General features: G+C 39.5%; 1 protein-coding gene across 4 annotated transcripts in view; it reads left to right on the top strand.

Annotated features, from left to right (window-relative positions):
- Window positions 1-17,025, top strand: part of MMP16 (matrix metallopeptidase 16) — a 241,348-nt gene that overhangs the window by 139,710 nt on the left and 84,613 nt on the right. For all 4 annotated transcript variants that reach the window (XM_084621483.1, XM_084621484.1, XM_084621486.1 and 1 more), the window contains one exon: window positions 7,747-8,051. In XM_084621483.1, the coding sequence (XP_084477609.1) occupies window positions 7,747-8,051 (305 nt within the window). The remainder of the gene's footprint in view (window positions 1-7,746; window positions 8,052-17,025) is intronic.

The raw sequence follows: 17,025 nt of genomic DNA on the forward strand, positions 1-17,025 counted from the left end.
AAGCAGGTTCTCTTGGGGTATTTGGGTGCCCCGTTCCATGATGGGATATACTATTAGCTATATGGCCATGGATGTCTTGAGAACAACTTCTTTCAAAACTGACAAAAGGTGACTATTTAGCAATTTACCTGTTGATCAAAAATTATGGGAACTGTGTATTTCCTCATTTTTTCCTCCTGTGGAACCTCTTTCATCAACAAGAAAGCCTCATCCATCACATGGAATTTTGACTGTGCTTATAATTGTGTCCCTTCTATGTGATTAAAGTTCCTGTTTCAAATCTTCATAGTTATTTCTGATTTAGTTACAGTTACAAAATGTCACCAGCTCAAGGTTAGAATTAGAATTTTCATAACTCTCTCCCCAGAACACTTCTTATTCTGGAAGGAGATTGCCAGGTCTGAATGTTTGGAAAACCCTACTTTAAGAAAACCCTCAGTATACTATGGTGACATACAGTATAACTGCTCCCCCACTGGTATATTCCTAACCTACTGTTTGCTCCTGCATCTGTAAGTTTGGTACATTGTGAATAAGCTTTCTTGTACCTCTATGTGTGTAGTTGTCAACAGTCCCTCTCTTCTAGCAAGGGAAGGTGAGCAGTGGTTTTATGAGATATATACTTATAGCTCAGGTATTATGGGGCAGTCCTTAGGCCTTTTCACTTCTTAATTTGCTATTTCAGTGACATGTTCAAAATGAAGTCTTTTAAGAGATTATCATTGTTTGTATTGCAGTAACACCTAGACTGCAAGGGTTGGGGGCACCATTGTGCTAATGCGGTGTACTACTGCTATAATGAACTTGTTGCTTCCAATAGGACAACTGTTTTCCCAGTTAGTTTATTTGCCACCATAATACCTATAATGCAGACACATTTTTTTCCATGTCCCCTTCTGTTGCATATTTTAAGCAAGATTCTTGATATAACTACTCTGGATCTACACCAGTGTCAATGAGATGAAAATCTGCCCCTTTTTAATCAGTCATGGACACATTTACTAGTGTTACATACATTTTAAAATACACAATTATTATAGGAGTTTTCCAAAACACAGTAGCTATTAAAGAAAACTTCAAAAGACATTCTGTTATAAACAAATAGTTTATATTATTTTCTTCATATGCTATGTGTTTAAATGTAATTCACCCTTCTGCAAGGCTGTTTTGGAAACCAAGAATGTCTTTTGTTCTAGTGTGTGAAGTGTATGTTGTGGAAGAGCCATAAATAATGGACTTTTCTTGAATTTGAAAGGCAAGATTTGGAGAACTATCAGAAGTAACTTGATAGCTAAAGCCCGATGAAAAGGGTGCCTGAGGCTATTTAATCTTTGTGAAAGTGGCATAATACTACAGTGACTTGCACAATTTGTTGTTGAGTAATCAGTGCCAGTCCTTTGTAGAGTAATCACTATGAAATTAAAACGTGTAATGTAGTGCACAAAAATCTGTATTAAGATAACATTAAAGGTCTCACTCAAATTCACTTAGGCTGGGCATTTCAACTTTAAACTTTTCATTCTACACTTAACTTACACCATTGTGCCTAAGGTTTGCAGCAACCTGTATGTCTAGGGAAATTCCACAGACAACAGTGTGAATGGAGTGAAAATCTGACTTGGCAGCATTCTGAAGTTTAACATTAGTATTGTATGATCTATCACCAGATCAATGTTGGTTCACTATTCTGCTAACACTATACTTCCTCAAAGTATGCTAGAAAATGTAGTTATAATATAGCATATGAATAGAAGTTGCTTCTTAAAACCGAAAGCCTTGGACAGTTAAAAAAAAATGTTGGAAGTGCTGCTAGAAGCTCCATTGTTAAGGTTGTGTTAAGATTTGCAGTTAAAGCAGGACTAAAATCTGTTGTTGTTTTTTTAAATCCTTAATGATTTTTCAGCAAATTGATACACTCATTAATGGCTTGATCAAAACCCCCCTGAGGTCAGTGGAAAGCCCCCTCCACTTCACCTCCCCAATTGATTTTAATAGTCTTTGTTTCAGACCCAAACACCTCAGGACAAATTAATTTGCTATTAAGTTCTTTTGATCAATAATCTTTAAAGTGTAAAAAGCAAACCTTTTTCACAACATGCAAAAGTGCATTTCAGTGGAGTTCTGAAAAATGCTGCATACTCTTACAAAGAAAAACAACCTGTACTTCAAAAAAATCCAAATATTAACAACTCTGGAAATTAGTAGTTGAGGGATCCAGTCAATTCCCCACCACCATATAATTCATCCTCACTCATTTTTACCTCACCTGCCATACAACCCCCTCCTCCCCCCCCCGAAGTTTAAATTTGCTCTCTAAAACTTACCAAAAGAACAAATTGCTAGGAGATTTTAAATACCACTTCCTATTCAAGGGATTCTCTTCCCATATACTTTAACAATAACATGTAGTACAATGGTGTTCAGTACAAAAAATCTTAATACAGCCTTGATCTTGCAATCAGCTCTGCAAAGGCCTAGGGATCCACTCAGACAGAGCGCATTTTATCATCAAGGTCTTTGTTAGTTGCTACAAGAAATAGTTAATATGATTAATAAATGCAATCAAGATGGTTTTATGAAAAATATATCTTGTCAAACAAATCAGATTTCATTCCTTGAGGTGATTACAAATTGGGTTGATAAAGATAAGTGCGTAACTGTAACATATTTAGACTTTTGTAAAATGTTTGATTTATTACCACATAACATTCTGATTAAAAATTAGGAGTACATGATATCAATAGAACACACTTTAAATGGATTAAGAACTTACTAACTGACAGATCTAAAAAGTAGTTGTCAATAGGGAATCACTATTGAATGGGGGTGTTTCTTTTGGGGTTTCAGAGGGGTTAGTACTGGGCCCAGTGCTAGTCATCATTTTGATCAGTGTTCCGGAAGTAAACATAAAATCACTGCTGATAAAATTTGTGGATGACACAAAGATTGGTGGAGTGGTAAATAATGAGGACAGGGCAGTCCTACAAAGACATCTGTATCACTTGGTAAGCTGGCCCCATTCAAACAAAATGTGTTCTCACACATCAAGGAACCAGGAATGTACACTATAACTACAGAATGGAGGACTGTACCCTGCAAAGCAGTGACTCTAAAAAGGATTTAGGGTCAGAGCAAACAACTGAAGGTGAGCTCTCGGTGCAGTGCTCTGACAAAAAAGGCTAAGGTGATCTATCCATGTATAAACAGGTGAGTAGGAATATTCAGGTGATTTTACCTCTGTATATGACATTGGAGAGACCATAATGGAAGGTGCAAAGGCTGAGGACTTGCATAACTGGCAGGGGTACGTTGTTTCAAATAGTCCTTTGACACTCATAACACTTCCTAAATTTACAGTAGTCACCTTTGAGGTTGCATACTACTCCACGAGAATACATAAACATTTGCCAGGCAACCCTGGCAACTACAGGCCGGTAAAATTAACTTCAGTACCAGGCAGTTTGGGTGAAACTATAGTAAAGAACAGAATCATCAGACACTTAGGCCTAGTGTACACTAAAAAGTTAGGTTGACCCAGCTGCAAAGCTCAGGGGTATGAAAAATCCACATCCCTGAGTGACATAGTTAAGCCAACATAACCCCCACTGTAGACAGCACTAGGCCGACAGAAGAATTCTTTCATTGACCTAGCTACCACCTCTCAGGGACTTGGACTACCTACAGTGAAGAGGGAACCCCTTCCATCAGCATAGGTAATGTCTACAATCAAATGCTACAGCAGTGCCGCTGTAGCATTTCAAGTGTAGACAAGCTATAGTTGAACACAATTTGTTATGGAAGAGTCAGAGGTTTTGTAAAGGGAAATTATGCCTCACCAATCACTTAGAATTGTTTGAGGGGGTCAACAAGCATAAAAGAAGGTTGAGGGGAGATATGATTGCTCTCTATAAATATATCAGAGGGATAAATACTGGAGAGGGAGAGGAATTATTTAAGCTCAGTACCTATGTGGACACCAGAACAAATGGCTATAAACTGGCCACCAGGAAGTTTAGACTTGAAATTAGATGAAGGTTTCTAACCATCAGAGGAGTGAAGTTTTGGAATAGCCTTCCAAGGGAAGCAGTGGGGCAAAAGATCTATCTGGCTTTAAGATTAAACTCAATAAATTTATGGAGGAGATGGTATGATGGGATAACATGATTTTGGTAATTAATTGATCTTTAAATATTCATGGTCAATAGGCCTAAAGGGCTGTGATGGGATGTTAGATGGGGTGGGATCTGAGTTACCCAGGAAAGAATTTTCTGTAGTATCTGGCTGGTGAATCTTGCTCATATGCTCAGGGTTTAGCTGATCGCCATATTTGGGGTCAGGAAGGAATTTTCCTCCAGGGCAGATTGGAAGGAGGTTTTTCGCCTTCCTCTGTAGCATGGGGCACGGGTCACTTGCTGGAGGATTCTCTGCTCCTTGAAGTCTTTAAACCACAATTTGAGGACTTCAATAGCTCAGACATAAGTGAGGTTTTTTGCAGGAGTGGGTGGGTGAGGTTCTAAGGCCTGCATTGTGCAGGAGGTCAGACTAGATGATCATAATGGTCCCTTCTGACCTTAGTATCTATGAATCTATGAATCTGGGCAAGGGTCATCCAGTTGATATAGTGTACTTGGACTTTCAGAAAGCCTTTGATAAGGCCCCACATCAAAGACTCCTATGCAAAATAATCAGTCATGGAATAAAAAGGATCTCATGGATCAGTAACTGGCTGTTGTCCAGCATATTCATAAATGATCTGGAAAAGAAGGTAAACAGTGAGGTGGTGAAGTTTGCAGATGATACAAAATAACTCAAAATAGTTAAGTCCAAAGCTGACTGTGAAGAATTACAAAGGGATCTCAGCAAATTAGGTTACTGGGCAACAGAATGGCAGAAGAAATTCATTGATGATAAATGCAAAGTAATGCACATTGGAAAGTATAATCCCAAATATACATACAAAAAGACGGGATCTAAATTAGCTTTTACCATTCAAGAAGGAGATCTTGGAATCATGGTGGAAAGTTCTCTGAAAACATCTGCTCAGTGGGCAGCCTTAGTCAAAAAGCTAACAGAATATTAGGAGTAATTTGGAAAAGGATAGATAATAAGACAGAAAATATCATAATGCCAATATGTAAATCCATGGTATGCCCACATATTTAATACTGCATGCAGTTCTGATCACCCCATCTCACAAATATATATATATATTAGAATTGGAAAAAGAGAAGGGCAACAAAAATTTTTAAAGGCAACAAAAATTATTAACAGTATGGAGCTGCTTCCATATGATGAGAGGTTAAAAAGATTGGTACTGTTCAGTTTGGAAAAGAGACAACTGAAAGGGAATATGATAGAGGTCTATAAAATCATGAATGAGGAGGAGAAGGTGAATAAGGAACTGTTATTTACCCCTTCACATAACACACAAACCAAGGATCACCCAATGAAATTAATAGGTAGCAGTTTTAAAACAAAAATAATGGGGTAATTTTTCACACAGTGCACAATCAACTTGTGGAACTCATTGCCAGGGGATGAAATAAGTCCATGGAGGATATGTCCATCAATGTCTATTAGCCAAGATGGTCAGGGATGCAACCCTCTGCTCTGTGTGTCCCTAAATCTCTAACTGCTAGAATCTGGGACTGGACGACAGGGGATGGATCACTTGATAACTGCCTTGTTCTGTTCACTCCCTTTGAAACATTTGGCACTGGCCATTGTCAGAAAACAGGATACTGGGCTAGATGGACCATTGGTCTGACCCAGTATGTCCATTCTTATGTTCTTACAATGATCTCTTACGACACTTAAACTGAAATCAATAAGTTTTGTCCAGGATATTGCAAAAAACTGCCATATCTGTTACTCAAACTGAAAAATGGTGGTTTCTCCATTTCTTGATGTTTTCAAATGAAGCCTGCATGGCTTTCTGGAAGATATGCTGTAGTCAGCCAAAGACAAGTTACTGGGTACAATACATTTGTAAGTGGGTGAAATATAATGGGCTGTGATATGCACAAGGTCAGACTAGATGATCTACTGATCCCGTAAACTCTATGAACATATGAGTTTAGAAAACAGAAACTTGAAAGATCTATATACACTTGCTTAAACATACCACATCATAAAATCAAGCACATTTCATAACACCAAAGACAGATCTTTCCAGTTTTATTGATAAAATATTTTTCTTCTCCATCAACACATCACACTGAGAACTTATATAACTCAACTTAATGTACTCTGAAATGATATTTCTTTTAAAATCTTTGCTGCGCATTTAATAAACCACATGTCAAATCAACAGTATTCATCCAGATGCAATAGTTCCAATACAGACACAAAAAAGGGTGCAAAGTAAGGCTTGAATGGCTGGTATATATCAGGTAAAAATGTGTTCTGAATAGCAGTGCGGAACTGGATTGATTCCAAATTGATTAGTTTGGGACTCTGTGTGTGTGTGTGTTTATTTATTTTAAATACGTATTTTTGGTAAAGATTCCATTGTAGCAAGGGGTGAAAGGAACATTAAATTCTTACTGGTATGGGGCCTCAGGCAGAAGGGGCGGGGCCTCGGGCAGAAGGGGCAGGGCCTCGGGCAGAAGGGGCAGGGCCCCGGGCAGAAGGGGCAGGGCTGGGGGGGTCAACCTCCCCCACTGACCCCTCCACGCTGCCTGACCCCCATCACCTGGGCCTCCGGCAGCGATTTAAAAGGGTCCGGGTCTCCAGCCACTGCTGCGGTAGTGGCGGCGTGGCTGGGACCCCCAGGCCCTTTTAAATTGCCGACCCTGGAGAAGCTGCCCCTTTTGCCCCCCTCCTGTCGGCCCAGGAGGGGAGGCAAATGACATTAAAGTTCTGCTGCGGCAGCTCTTTAACATGGTCTGCCTCCGGGGTGGTACTGGCTTCTTACCGGTACGCCATACCGGCCCATACTGGTCTGCTTTCACCCCTGATTGTAGCATACTTTCCACCATCACTCATTTTAATCAACATTGTTTGCGTCTTCTGCACATTTCTTATGGAAATTAAGATGGAGTACTTGCTTTTGATGAAATAGTTTAGAACAGTACGGATTCCTGAAGTAGTTCAAACTTTTCTGTCAAATTATTCTTCCTGTGGACTGTTTAATTTAACAGAAGGTCACTGTGTGCTTAATAAGACAGCAAAAGGACATCTTAACCTGTAATGAAATGGAAAAAAATGTTTCTAATTACGAATTAGTTGTGTCGTTCTGAATGTAGCAAGAATTGTTTTTAGGGCCTTTTAAGTTCTGGTTGGTGGGCACAGCATGGTATTATTCTGTTGTTAATTGTAACCACTAAGAAATTAAAACCTCATTTAAACTGGGAACATTTGCAGTTTTTGATCAGAATGACATGCAGTCCTTTGGCTGAGCTTGATTCTAATTGTGTTCCAAGAGATAAATGGCCAGTGGTTGATTAATCCAGTTACCGCACTGTTAAGCATTTTTTTTCTTCATAAAATATTTTTAATGATATTAGAATAAGAATTGTGTACTGCTGAGAATCGAATAACTAACCCATAATGAGATCTAGCATAAAACACTGCACAGATCAATGTAGTAATTTCTCACCTATTTATTTAAAGCTATTTTTCTCTGAGGATATAATGCCTTACCAGCACTGTATATGTCCGTGTCTGCAGTAATCAGAGTAAAATGAACGTGAATTGTGTCACTGAGCACTATATCAGATTAATTTGTTTGTTTGTTTGTTTCAGCATAAAGAACGTCACTCCAAAAGTAGGTGATGCCGAAACCCGCAAAGCCATTCGCCGTGCCTTTGATGTGTGGCAGAATGTAACTCCTCTGACATTTGAAGAAGTTCCTTACATTGAATTAGAAAATGGCAAGAGGGACGTGGATATTACAATAATTTTTGCATCCGGTTTTCATGGAGACAGTTCTCCCTTTGACGGGGAGGGAGGATTTTTGGCCCATGCTTACTTCCCTGGGCCAGGAATTGGGGGAGACACTCATTTTGACTCAGACGAGCCATGGACTTTGGGAAATCCTAATCATGATGGTAAGAGCAGATTTTAGTTTAAAAATAGTGAATTCAAGTGTGGTGTGCATTTCTGCAATAAAAAAACAATTTCCATACTATCCTGGGGCACCGAAGTACCTGTCAGTGTTTCACTAATTCCACATTAGTGTAGAAATATGTCAATTAATATGTGGTCTGTTAGGGATCTTCGACATGAAATGATTTTTTGTAAATGTAAGTTACATAATTATTGTTCCTCTTTGGAGATAGATGAAATTCCTTTTAGGAGCTACTGAATTCATCCAACCATTGAATTATTTATGTAATGTGCCCTTCATGTGCATTTTGTTTACCATACTTATCTTTAATTAGGTTGAGGAAAAAATGAACATTTAATAGCAGGGATATTATGACAGAAAAATATCAGTTAACAACAGGGACCAATAGCTAATTAGAACCTACAACCTGGTCTGCTATTTTTTGCCATGATGATGCCATGGCTTGGTGCAAAATCAACCCTTGATTTGCCATTTCAGGAAAATAGTTCATTTATCCCCAGTTCTTGAAATTCAAACTGGAAGTGCTTGAATACCTCATAAGCAGCTGAGAACCATTTAATGCTTCCTTAGTTGGGATGACTCATCAAATTAAGCTTTGTTAGTTTATTATAAGATTTAGTTAATTGGATGAGTATACCGGCTTCTTGTAAGAGGCCTGCGTTAAAGTTGGCCACAGGTTATTAAGATAATGAATTTGGTTGTCTTCAGTAGGACCTCTATCACTCACGAGGGAGGGGTTGGACAAACTATCTTTAGAAATCTTTATTTTGTCTGCAGAAACAATTAAATATCTGCTCAACTGAAGTGATAAATCCATTAACCCACAAGAAAAAAATAAAAGAAGCAATTAAGAACACAAATATAATGCTGCTCAGTTTGAGGGGAATTTCTGGCTTTAATTTTTTTTCCTTAGGGATTTTCCAAGTCAGAGCCTCAGTTTATTGTTAAACACCATTTTCACATAGGTGCTAGCAACAAGGCTTTAAGTTAATATTTCATTACTATGGATATAGGGTATGGTAATGCTTCTAATGGCACAGTTCTTTCAGTGTAGGAGGCTCAATGAGACAGCAATACATTGATCTAGACTGTGAAGTCCTTAACTAACAGAATGTCTACCAGAAACTTCATTTATATGTTGAATGAAAACATAAATTCTTGACAATGCAGAAAATCTGTGGGATTGTATTGCTGTATTTTACCCCCTTTATAATTTAAAATCTCTGCTCAGTTCAGCACGAACAGACACAGTTCAGTTAGGTAGAGTTAATAGTAAAGCTGTTGCAAACCTCAATTAAAATATTTTATATACCAGTGGTTCTCATGGGGGGCCATGAGCAGATTTCAGGGGGTCCGCCAAGCATGGCTGGCATCAGACTTGCTAGGGCCCAGGGCAGAAAGCCAAAGCCCCACCACATGGGACTGCAGCCGGGGTCCCCAAGCTCCACCACCAGGAGCTGAAGCCTGAGAAACTTAGCTTTGTGGTGCCCCCTGTGGCATGGAGCCCCAGGCATTTTCCCTGCTTGCTACCCACTAATGACGGCCCTGGCTTTTATATGTAGAAAAACAGTTGTTGTGGCACAAGTGGGCCATGGAGTTTTTTAGCATGGGGGGGAGGGGGGCCCAGAAAGAAAAAAGTTGAGAACCCCTGGTATATACAGACTTCACTGAGGAAACTGCACAGAACCTCCTGTTGTGTGCTTCCTTTTTGTCATCAATTTGGGCCCTCAGTAGAATCTGAGGATTGATATGCACTTGAAAGTTATTTTGAATTAAGGCAAAACGTGAATTTTAGGAGCAATAGCTGTGCCTGTAGTTTAATCCCATCAGGAAAAGGCACTCTTATTCTTGAATAAGAGCGTCCACATGGGGTCTGTTGCTGAATGACTGTTGTGGGTTAGCAGTTGTGGTTAATATCCCTATGTAAACAAACTCTAAGACTTTAAGAGATACATTTCAGTAAGGAGAAAAAAGTGGGAGAGGACTGGAGAGCAAAGGGTTAGCTGAGGTGTTTGAATACTATCCCTAAAAAGAAGTTTCTTATAAAAATTAATACTTTGACCACTTGGAGGGGAAGATTGTGACATCTGTATCAAGGGTAAACTATTATACCATGGTAGGTATCAGTGAAAATTAATATACTTTATTATATTATCCATTCACAATTTGCATTTTGTGCAGTTAATAGCCCATGTGCTTTTGTGTATCCATTTATATTTAAGGAGGGGATATTCCTGTTACAATGGAACATAATGTCAGGAACAAAACTGGCTGGTGATGTTAACCAGGATTCCACAGTATTGTGAGAAATGAAAGAGACAATTCTCTTAGAAAAATAAGAGTGCTTCCAAATTTTGTGGACTGCTGGATTGGTTGTTGAGGTGATATATAATGAAGTCTGAATACCTTGCCAGGACTCAGTGTCAGTGCGCTGAAAGGCAAAGGGGTGCAAAGCATATTCTGGTGTTGAACCACAATTTATTCTTCATAGACAGCCTTTATGTTTTTAAGGTTCATTGCTTATATAGTAGTTTCCGTATGATGCAGTACAGTCATTATCTAGTATAGTCTATATAATTTAAAAATCTAATAAAAGAGCAGTGAACTTCAGTGACAGATTTTTGTAAAAAATCTACCCCCAAAATGCTGCACGTATTACTTAGCTAAATGAGTTTTTCTCTCTCTCCTGTTCTACTGCTCTAGAGTGGTTTGGAAAAAAAAACAGAACAGCTTGGTTATTTAGCAAAAATGCTAATCAGGGACCCTCTTGATAAGTACCAAGCTCATTTTCCACAGTATATTGCACTGCTAATGAAGGCAATTTGAATTCTGTCTACCTCAAAAGAGATAAACAACTTCTTGGAGTGCTAGTAAAACCTTAATACATTGTTATCCTGTTTTCTATAAATTTTGTTTGGGTTACCCCTACTTTTGAAGCTCTTGAGTTAATGCAAAAACAACGAGAAAAATCAAGTTTTGTTAGAAACCAAAATCTGACCGGAAGGAAACATGTACAAATTAATTCTTTGCACCAGTGCTCTGACTGTGGTTATATTCTAATGTTACTTTATCCTGATTGTCACAATCATATTTTTTTTCCTTTAATGTTCTGGTGTTCTGAGTTTTCTAATTATGCTCACTTTGTATGGGTTTATTAATGTCACAGTCTGAAATGACACATCCAAAGGAATACGACTTCCCTATATTTTAGTGCTGCTTATCTCCATTCTCACCCCAGTGGTATATCGCTATGGACCACAAAGCTAACAAGTCGCACATGTTGTGTGGAGCACTGCACTCTCAACCCTCCCCACACCTGCATTCTGAAGGAAGAACAGGAGAGACTCATGGAGCAAATGGGCTTTCCACTTAGATAAAGTCCTCCTCTCTCACAACTCAAGAGTAGCTGTGTCTCTAAGACCATTTGTTTCTATGGGACAATGCATTTGTGGAACAGATGGTTAAGGGAGAGGAATGGGAACAAGAGCAGTTTGTGTGTGTGGAGAGCCAAGGGGGCGGGGGAGGGGGGAAGCCAAGGGTAGAGATATGATTGTCTGTGTATTTTATATATTGGACTGTATCCTTCTCCACCCATCCTTCATGTGTCACTTGTTATTTTAGGCCTCCATTCTTCCAGTTGTTCCATGTGAGTGGGCCCTTTCATGTAGGTGCCCCATTTACTTCTGGTGTCTCTCTGTACAGTACCAGATCAGGGCCTTAGATTTTTTTAAGTTCTCTGGGCTGAGGACAGTGACTCCATGTATGTTTAATTCACACCCAGTGTAACGGGGCCCTAACCCTAATTAAACCTCTGCATACGGTTCTAAAACAAACATGAGTAATGGTGTAGAAGAAGATGATGGGCAAGACAGTGACAGAGAGAAGAAACACTGATGGTAAAAAATAGAGTGGAGGTCAAATCAGAAAGTGTGTGTGTGTGGGGGGGGAAACTATGAGGCAAGATATTTAAAGGGAAAAAAGATGAAACATGATTTAAAAATTAAACAAAAGGAAAATACCAAATACTGAAAAAGAATGGGATAAAGAAGTTGCAAAGGAAGAGAAAAGCAAAAGAGAGAGTAACCCCTCCCCCCCCCATTCCATGTGGATTCTGATGCTTTTAAAAAAAGAAATATAACTTTTTTGAGCCTTCTGCTGGAGAGAGATGGATCATTCTCATGACTCCATGCCATTTAGATGCTATATATCACCTCATTTTCCTAATGGAAAGTTTAGATACTGGACAATGGGTCCAAAACCAGAAAAAAATACCTTTTCCAGAGTGTGGCGCCATTAGGGAAATATGGCATCAACATAGTGAGCATAATATAATAACATTTAACATTCCTGTGGTGGGAAGAACACCTCAACAGCCCAACACTGTGGCATTTAATTTCAGAAAGGGGAACTATGGAAAAATGAGTAGATTAGTTAAGCAGAAATTAAAAGGTACAGTGACTAGAGTGGAATCCCTGCAAGCTGCATGGACACTTTTCAAAGACACCCTAATAGAGGCTCAACTTAAATGTACACCCCAAATTAAAAAACACAGTAAAAGAACTAAAAAAAATAGTTGGCTTAACCACCATGTAAAAGAAGCAGTGAGAGATAAAAAGGCATCTTTTAAAAAGTGGAAGTCAAATCCTAGTGAGGTAAATAGGAGCATAAACACTGCCAAATTAAATGTAAAAATGTAATAAGAAAAGCCAAAAAGGAGTTTGAACGACAGCTAGCCAAAAACTCAAAAGGTAATAACAAAATGTTTTTTAAGTACATCAGAAGCAGGAAGCCTGCTAAACAACCAGTGGGGCCCCTGGATGATCGAGATACACTTAAAGACGATAAAGTCATTGCAGAGAAACTAAATTAATTCTTTGCTTCAGTCTTCATGGCTGAGGACGTTAAGGAGATTCCCAAACCTGAGCCGTCTTTTGTAGGTGACAAATCTGAGGAATTGTCACAGATTGAAGTGTCACTAGAGGTGGTTTTGGAATTAATTGAGAAACTTGACAGTAACAAGTCACTGGAACCAGTTGGCATTCACCCAAGAGTTCTGAAAGAACTCAAATGTGAAATTGCGGAACGATTAATTATGTCCTTGTAACTTGTCCTTTAAATCAGCTACTGTACCCAATGACTGGAAGATAGCTAATGTAATGCCAATATTTAAAAAGGGCTCTAGAGGTGATCCTGGCAATTACAGACCAGTAAGTCTAACGTCAGTACCAGGCAAATTAGTAAAGAATAAAATCGTCAGAAACATAGAAGAACATAAATTATTGAGCAAAAGTCAACATGGTTTCTGTAAAGGGAGATCATGCCTTACTAATCTATTAGAGTTCTTTGAGAGGGTCAACAAACATGTGGACAAGGGGGATCCAGTGGACATAGTGTACTTAGATTTCCAGAAAGCCTTTGACAAGGTCCGACACCAAAGGCTTACATAAATTAAGTTGTCATGGGATAAGAGGAAAGATCCTTTCATGGATTGAGAATTGGTTAAAAGACAGGGAACAAAGGGTAGGAATAAATGGTAAATTTTCAGAATGGAGAGGGTAACTAGTGGTATTCCCCAAGGGTCAGTCCTAGGACCAAGCCTATTCAACTTATTCATACATGATCTGGAGAAAGGGATAAACAGTGAAGTGGCAAAGTTTGCAGATGATACTAAACTGCTCAAGATAGTTAAGACCAAAGCAGACTGTGAAGAAATTCAAAAAGATCTCACAAAACTAAGTGATTGGGCAACAAAACGAGCAAATTAAATTTAATGTTGATAAATGTAAAGTAATGCACATTGGAAAAAATAACCCCAACTATACATACAGTATGATGGTGGCTAATTTAGCTATAACTAATCAGTAGAAAGATCTTGTTGTCATCGTGGATAGTTCTTTGAAGACTCCATACAGTGTGCAGTGGCAGTCAAAAAAGCAAATGGGATGTTAGGAATCATTAAAAAAGGGATAGAGAATAAGATGGAGAGTAACTTATTACCCTTATATAAATCCATGGTATGCCCACATCTTGAATACTGCGTACAGATATGGTCCCCTCATCTCAAAAAAGATATACTGGCATTAGAAAAGGTTCAGAGATGGGCAACTAAAATGATTAGGGGTTTTGAATGGGTCCCATATGAGGAGAAATTAAAGAGGCTAGGACTTTTTAGCTTGGAAAAGAGGAGACTAAGGGGGGATATGATAGAGGTATATAAAATCATGAGTGGTGTGGAGAAAGTGAATAAGGAAAAGTTATTTACTTGTTCCCATAATATAAGAACTAGGGGTCACCAAATGAAATTAATGGGTAACAGGTTTAAAACAAATAAAAGGAAGTTCTTCTTCATTCAGTATACAGTCAACCTGTGGAACTCCTTGCCTGAGGAAGTTGTGAAGGCTAGGGTTGAAAAGAGAACTGGATAAATTCATGGAGGCTAAGTCCATTAGTGGCTACTAGCCAGGATGGGTAAGGAATGGTGTCCCTAGCCTCTGTCTGTCAGAGGGTGGAGATGGATGGCAGGAGAGAGATCACTTGCTTATTAATAACTGTTAGGTTCACTCCCTCTGGAGCACCTGGCATTGGCAACTGTCAGTAGACAGGATACTGGGCTGGATGGACCTTTGGTCTGACCCAGTATGGCTATTCTTATGTTCTTATTGTCAAAATCCCCAACAAGAGCCCATCTCAAAGAATTCATCTAATTATACAAATATCAAACTGCAGTCATGAAATTTAAAGTCACAAGACAAGAAAAAGAGGTGCCTTAAGAACTAAATTTTCCTGCTGCTGTCAGAAAAATCCTCTACTGTACACCGCTTCCTGTATTTATAGATTCATAGAAATGTAGGGCTGGAAGGGACCCCCAGAGGTCATCTAGTGGGTCTTCCTCCACCCTAATGTGAGGCAGAAACAAGTAAACCTAGACCGCCACTGATAGATGGTTTGTCCAACCTGTTCTTAAAAACCTCCAATGATGAGGATTCCACAACCTCCCTTGGAGGCCTACTCCAGAGCTTAACTGTCCTTACAATTAGAAAGTCTTTTTTCCTGATGTCTAACCTAAATCTCCCTTGTTGCCAATTAAGCCAGTTACTTCTTGTCTTATCTTCAGTGGACATGGAGAACAATGAAAAATTGATCACCATCCTCTTTAACAGCCCTTAATACATTTGAAGATTTTTATCAGTCTTCACATTGAAACAGAAGATCACATATTTCTTGTTGGATGTCTTGTTTCTTGTTAGAAGGCTTTCCAGCAACACATTTTCCTCTGGCCACTGTTAAATCCATAGACTGGATGTTTCTGATGCACTGTGAGCCACAATAAATCAACACTGTTGAGGTCGCAGGAGATTACTTAGTAGAGCCACTAGAGAGCCAGTTCTGTAGTAGCTCTGCTGTGCTCGAGAATCACAAAGCCCCCTGTTCCTGACGCACCTCTGTGAGCACTATTCCATGATATTCCAATGCATGGGTATGGTCATACAAGCCAAGTGCTATGCCTGCAACACAGGAGATTTCATGTCCTTAAGATATGGAAGGATTAAGTTCTGTTCACCTACATAGTGCTGTCGGTGTAAACGAGGGGCGGATGGTCTTTACAAATCTGTGCCAAACATTTACTTAAAATTGTGAATTTGTCCCTCTTGTAAGTTTACAAATAGCAAAATAAATTTAAAAAAGAAGAAGAGTGCATTCATGCAGTGGCACAACTTAAGATGGAGACCCACCTCTCAACTTTACCCGGTTAAGAGAATATAATATGTTAGCAAAGATAGTACTGAGAGTAGCTACGTCTTCCTCTAAACACACACATACACACTTGGAATAATGCAAATATTTTAAAATATTTCCATTAATCATCTCCAGATATTATTTTCAATGGTCACTAGGCTTGATTTCACTATCTAGGGCCCACAGTGACAAAAAGTCATTTGAAGGGAGAGGGATGTAGTGGTCCAAGAACCATTAAGTGCAGCCCAGAATGTGGGAGATGCTGGAGTGGTGATTGGGTCAGGAGCATAACCAGGACATACAAGAAATATGTTGGTTCAGCACATATTATAGGTAGCCTCTTATGGTGGGGCTGTCATGATGACTAAGGTGCAGAAATAGCAGTTATAGGTAACAGATTCTGTGTATTTAAAATCATAGCCAAAAATGAATTTAAAGTATTCTTGACAGTATTTTTGTCAGTTTCTCTTCCTTACTGTTGTGACAAAGCTCTGTCCTTACCTCCGTGGGTCCCACATTTCCTGGTGGATTTCACTAGCCTCAGAGGGTCACTGTGACCCTCCACATAACCCTTCCCTCTCTAGAGACAAGGGTCACAGTCTACTGAGCCATTTTCATCATAAGCCAGCAAGGGAGGCGAGGAGAAGTTATCCTTCCTTGCACAGTCTCTGTTGTCTACCAGTCTCAGTGATTAATCAGGGGACAAAAGGGAGGGGGGGAGCCCGGGCCCATCCTCCACTCCGGGCTCCAGCCCAGGGACCCTAATAGTATCAGCTATGGTAGCTGACCTTTTAGAAACATGACATGTACAATTCCCTGGGCTACTTCCCCCACAGCAGCCCTCACTTCCTCAAGCTCCACTTCACCCTTACCTCAGGGCCTCCTTCCTTGTGCCTGATATGGTGTGTACTACTCAGCCTCTCCAACAGCACAACTTCCTCCCACAGCTCCTGACATGCACACTCACTTGACAAACTGGGAGGCTTTTAACTAGTTTCAGCTAGCCCCTGATTGGCTTCAGGTGTCCCAATCAACCTAGCATTCTCCCTGCCTTCTGGAAAGTTCTTAATTGGCCCCAGGTGTCTTAATTGACCTGGAGCAGCTGCCATTTCACTTATCCTGGTACCAGGGATTTGTTTAGCCTGGAGCTAATATATCTATCTCCCACTACTTTTCTATAGCCATCTGGCCTTGCCCCATCACACTATTCTCTTGCA

This window comes from Lepidochelys olivacea (genome assembly GCF_965140295.1).
Source record: "Lepidochelys olivacea isolate rLepOli2 genome assembly, chromosome: 2".
NCBI classification, from domain to species: domain Eukaryota; kingdom Metazoa; phylum Chordata; order Testudines; family Cheloniidae; genus Lepidochelys; species Lepidochelys olivacea.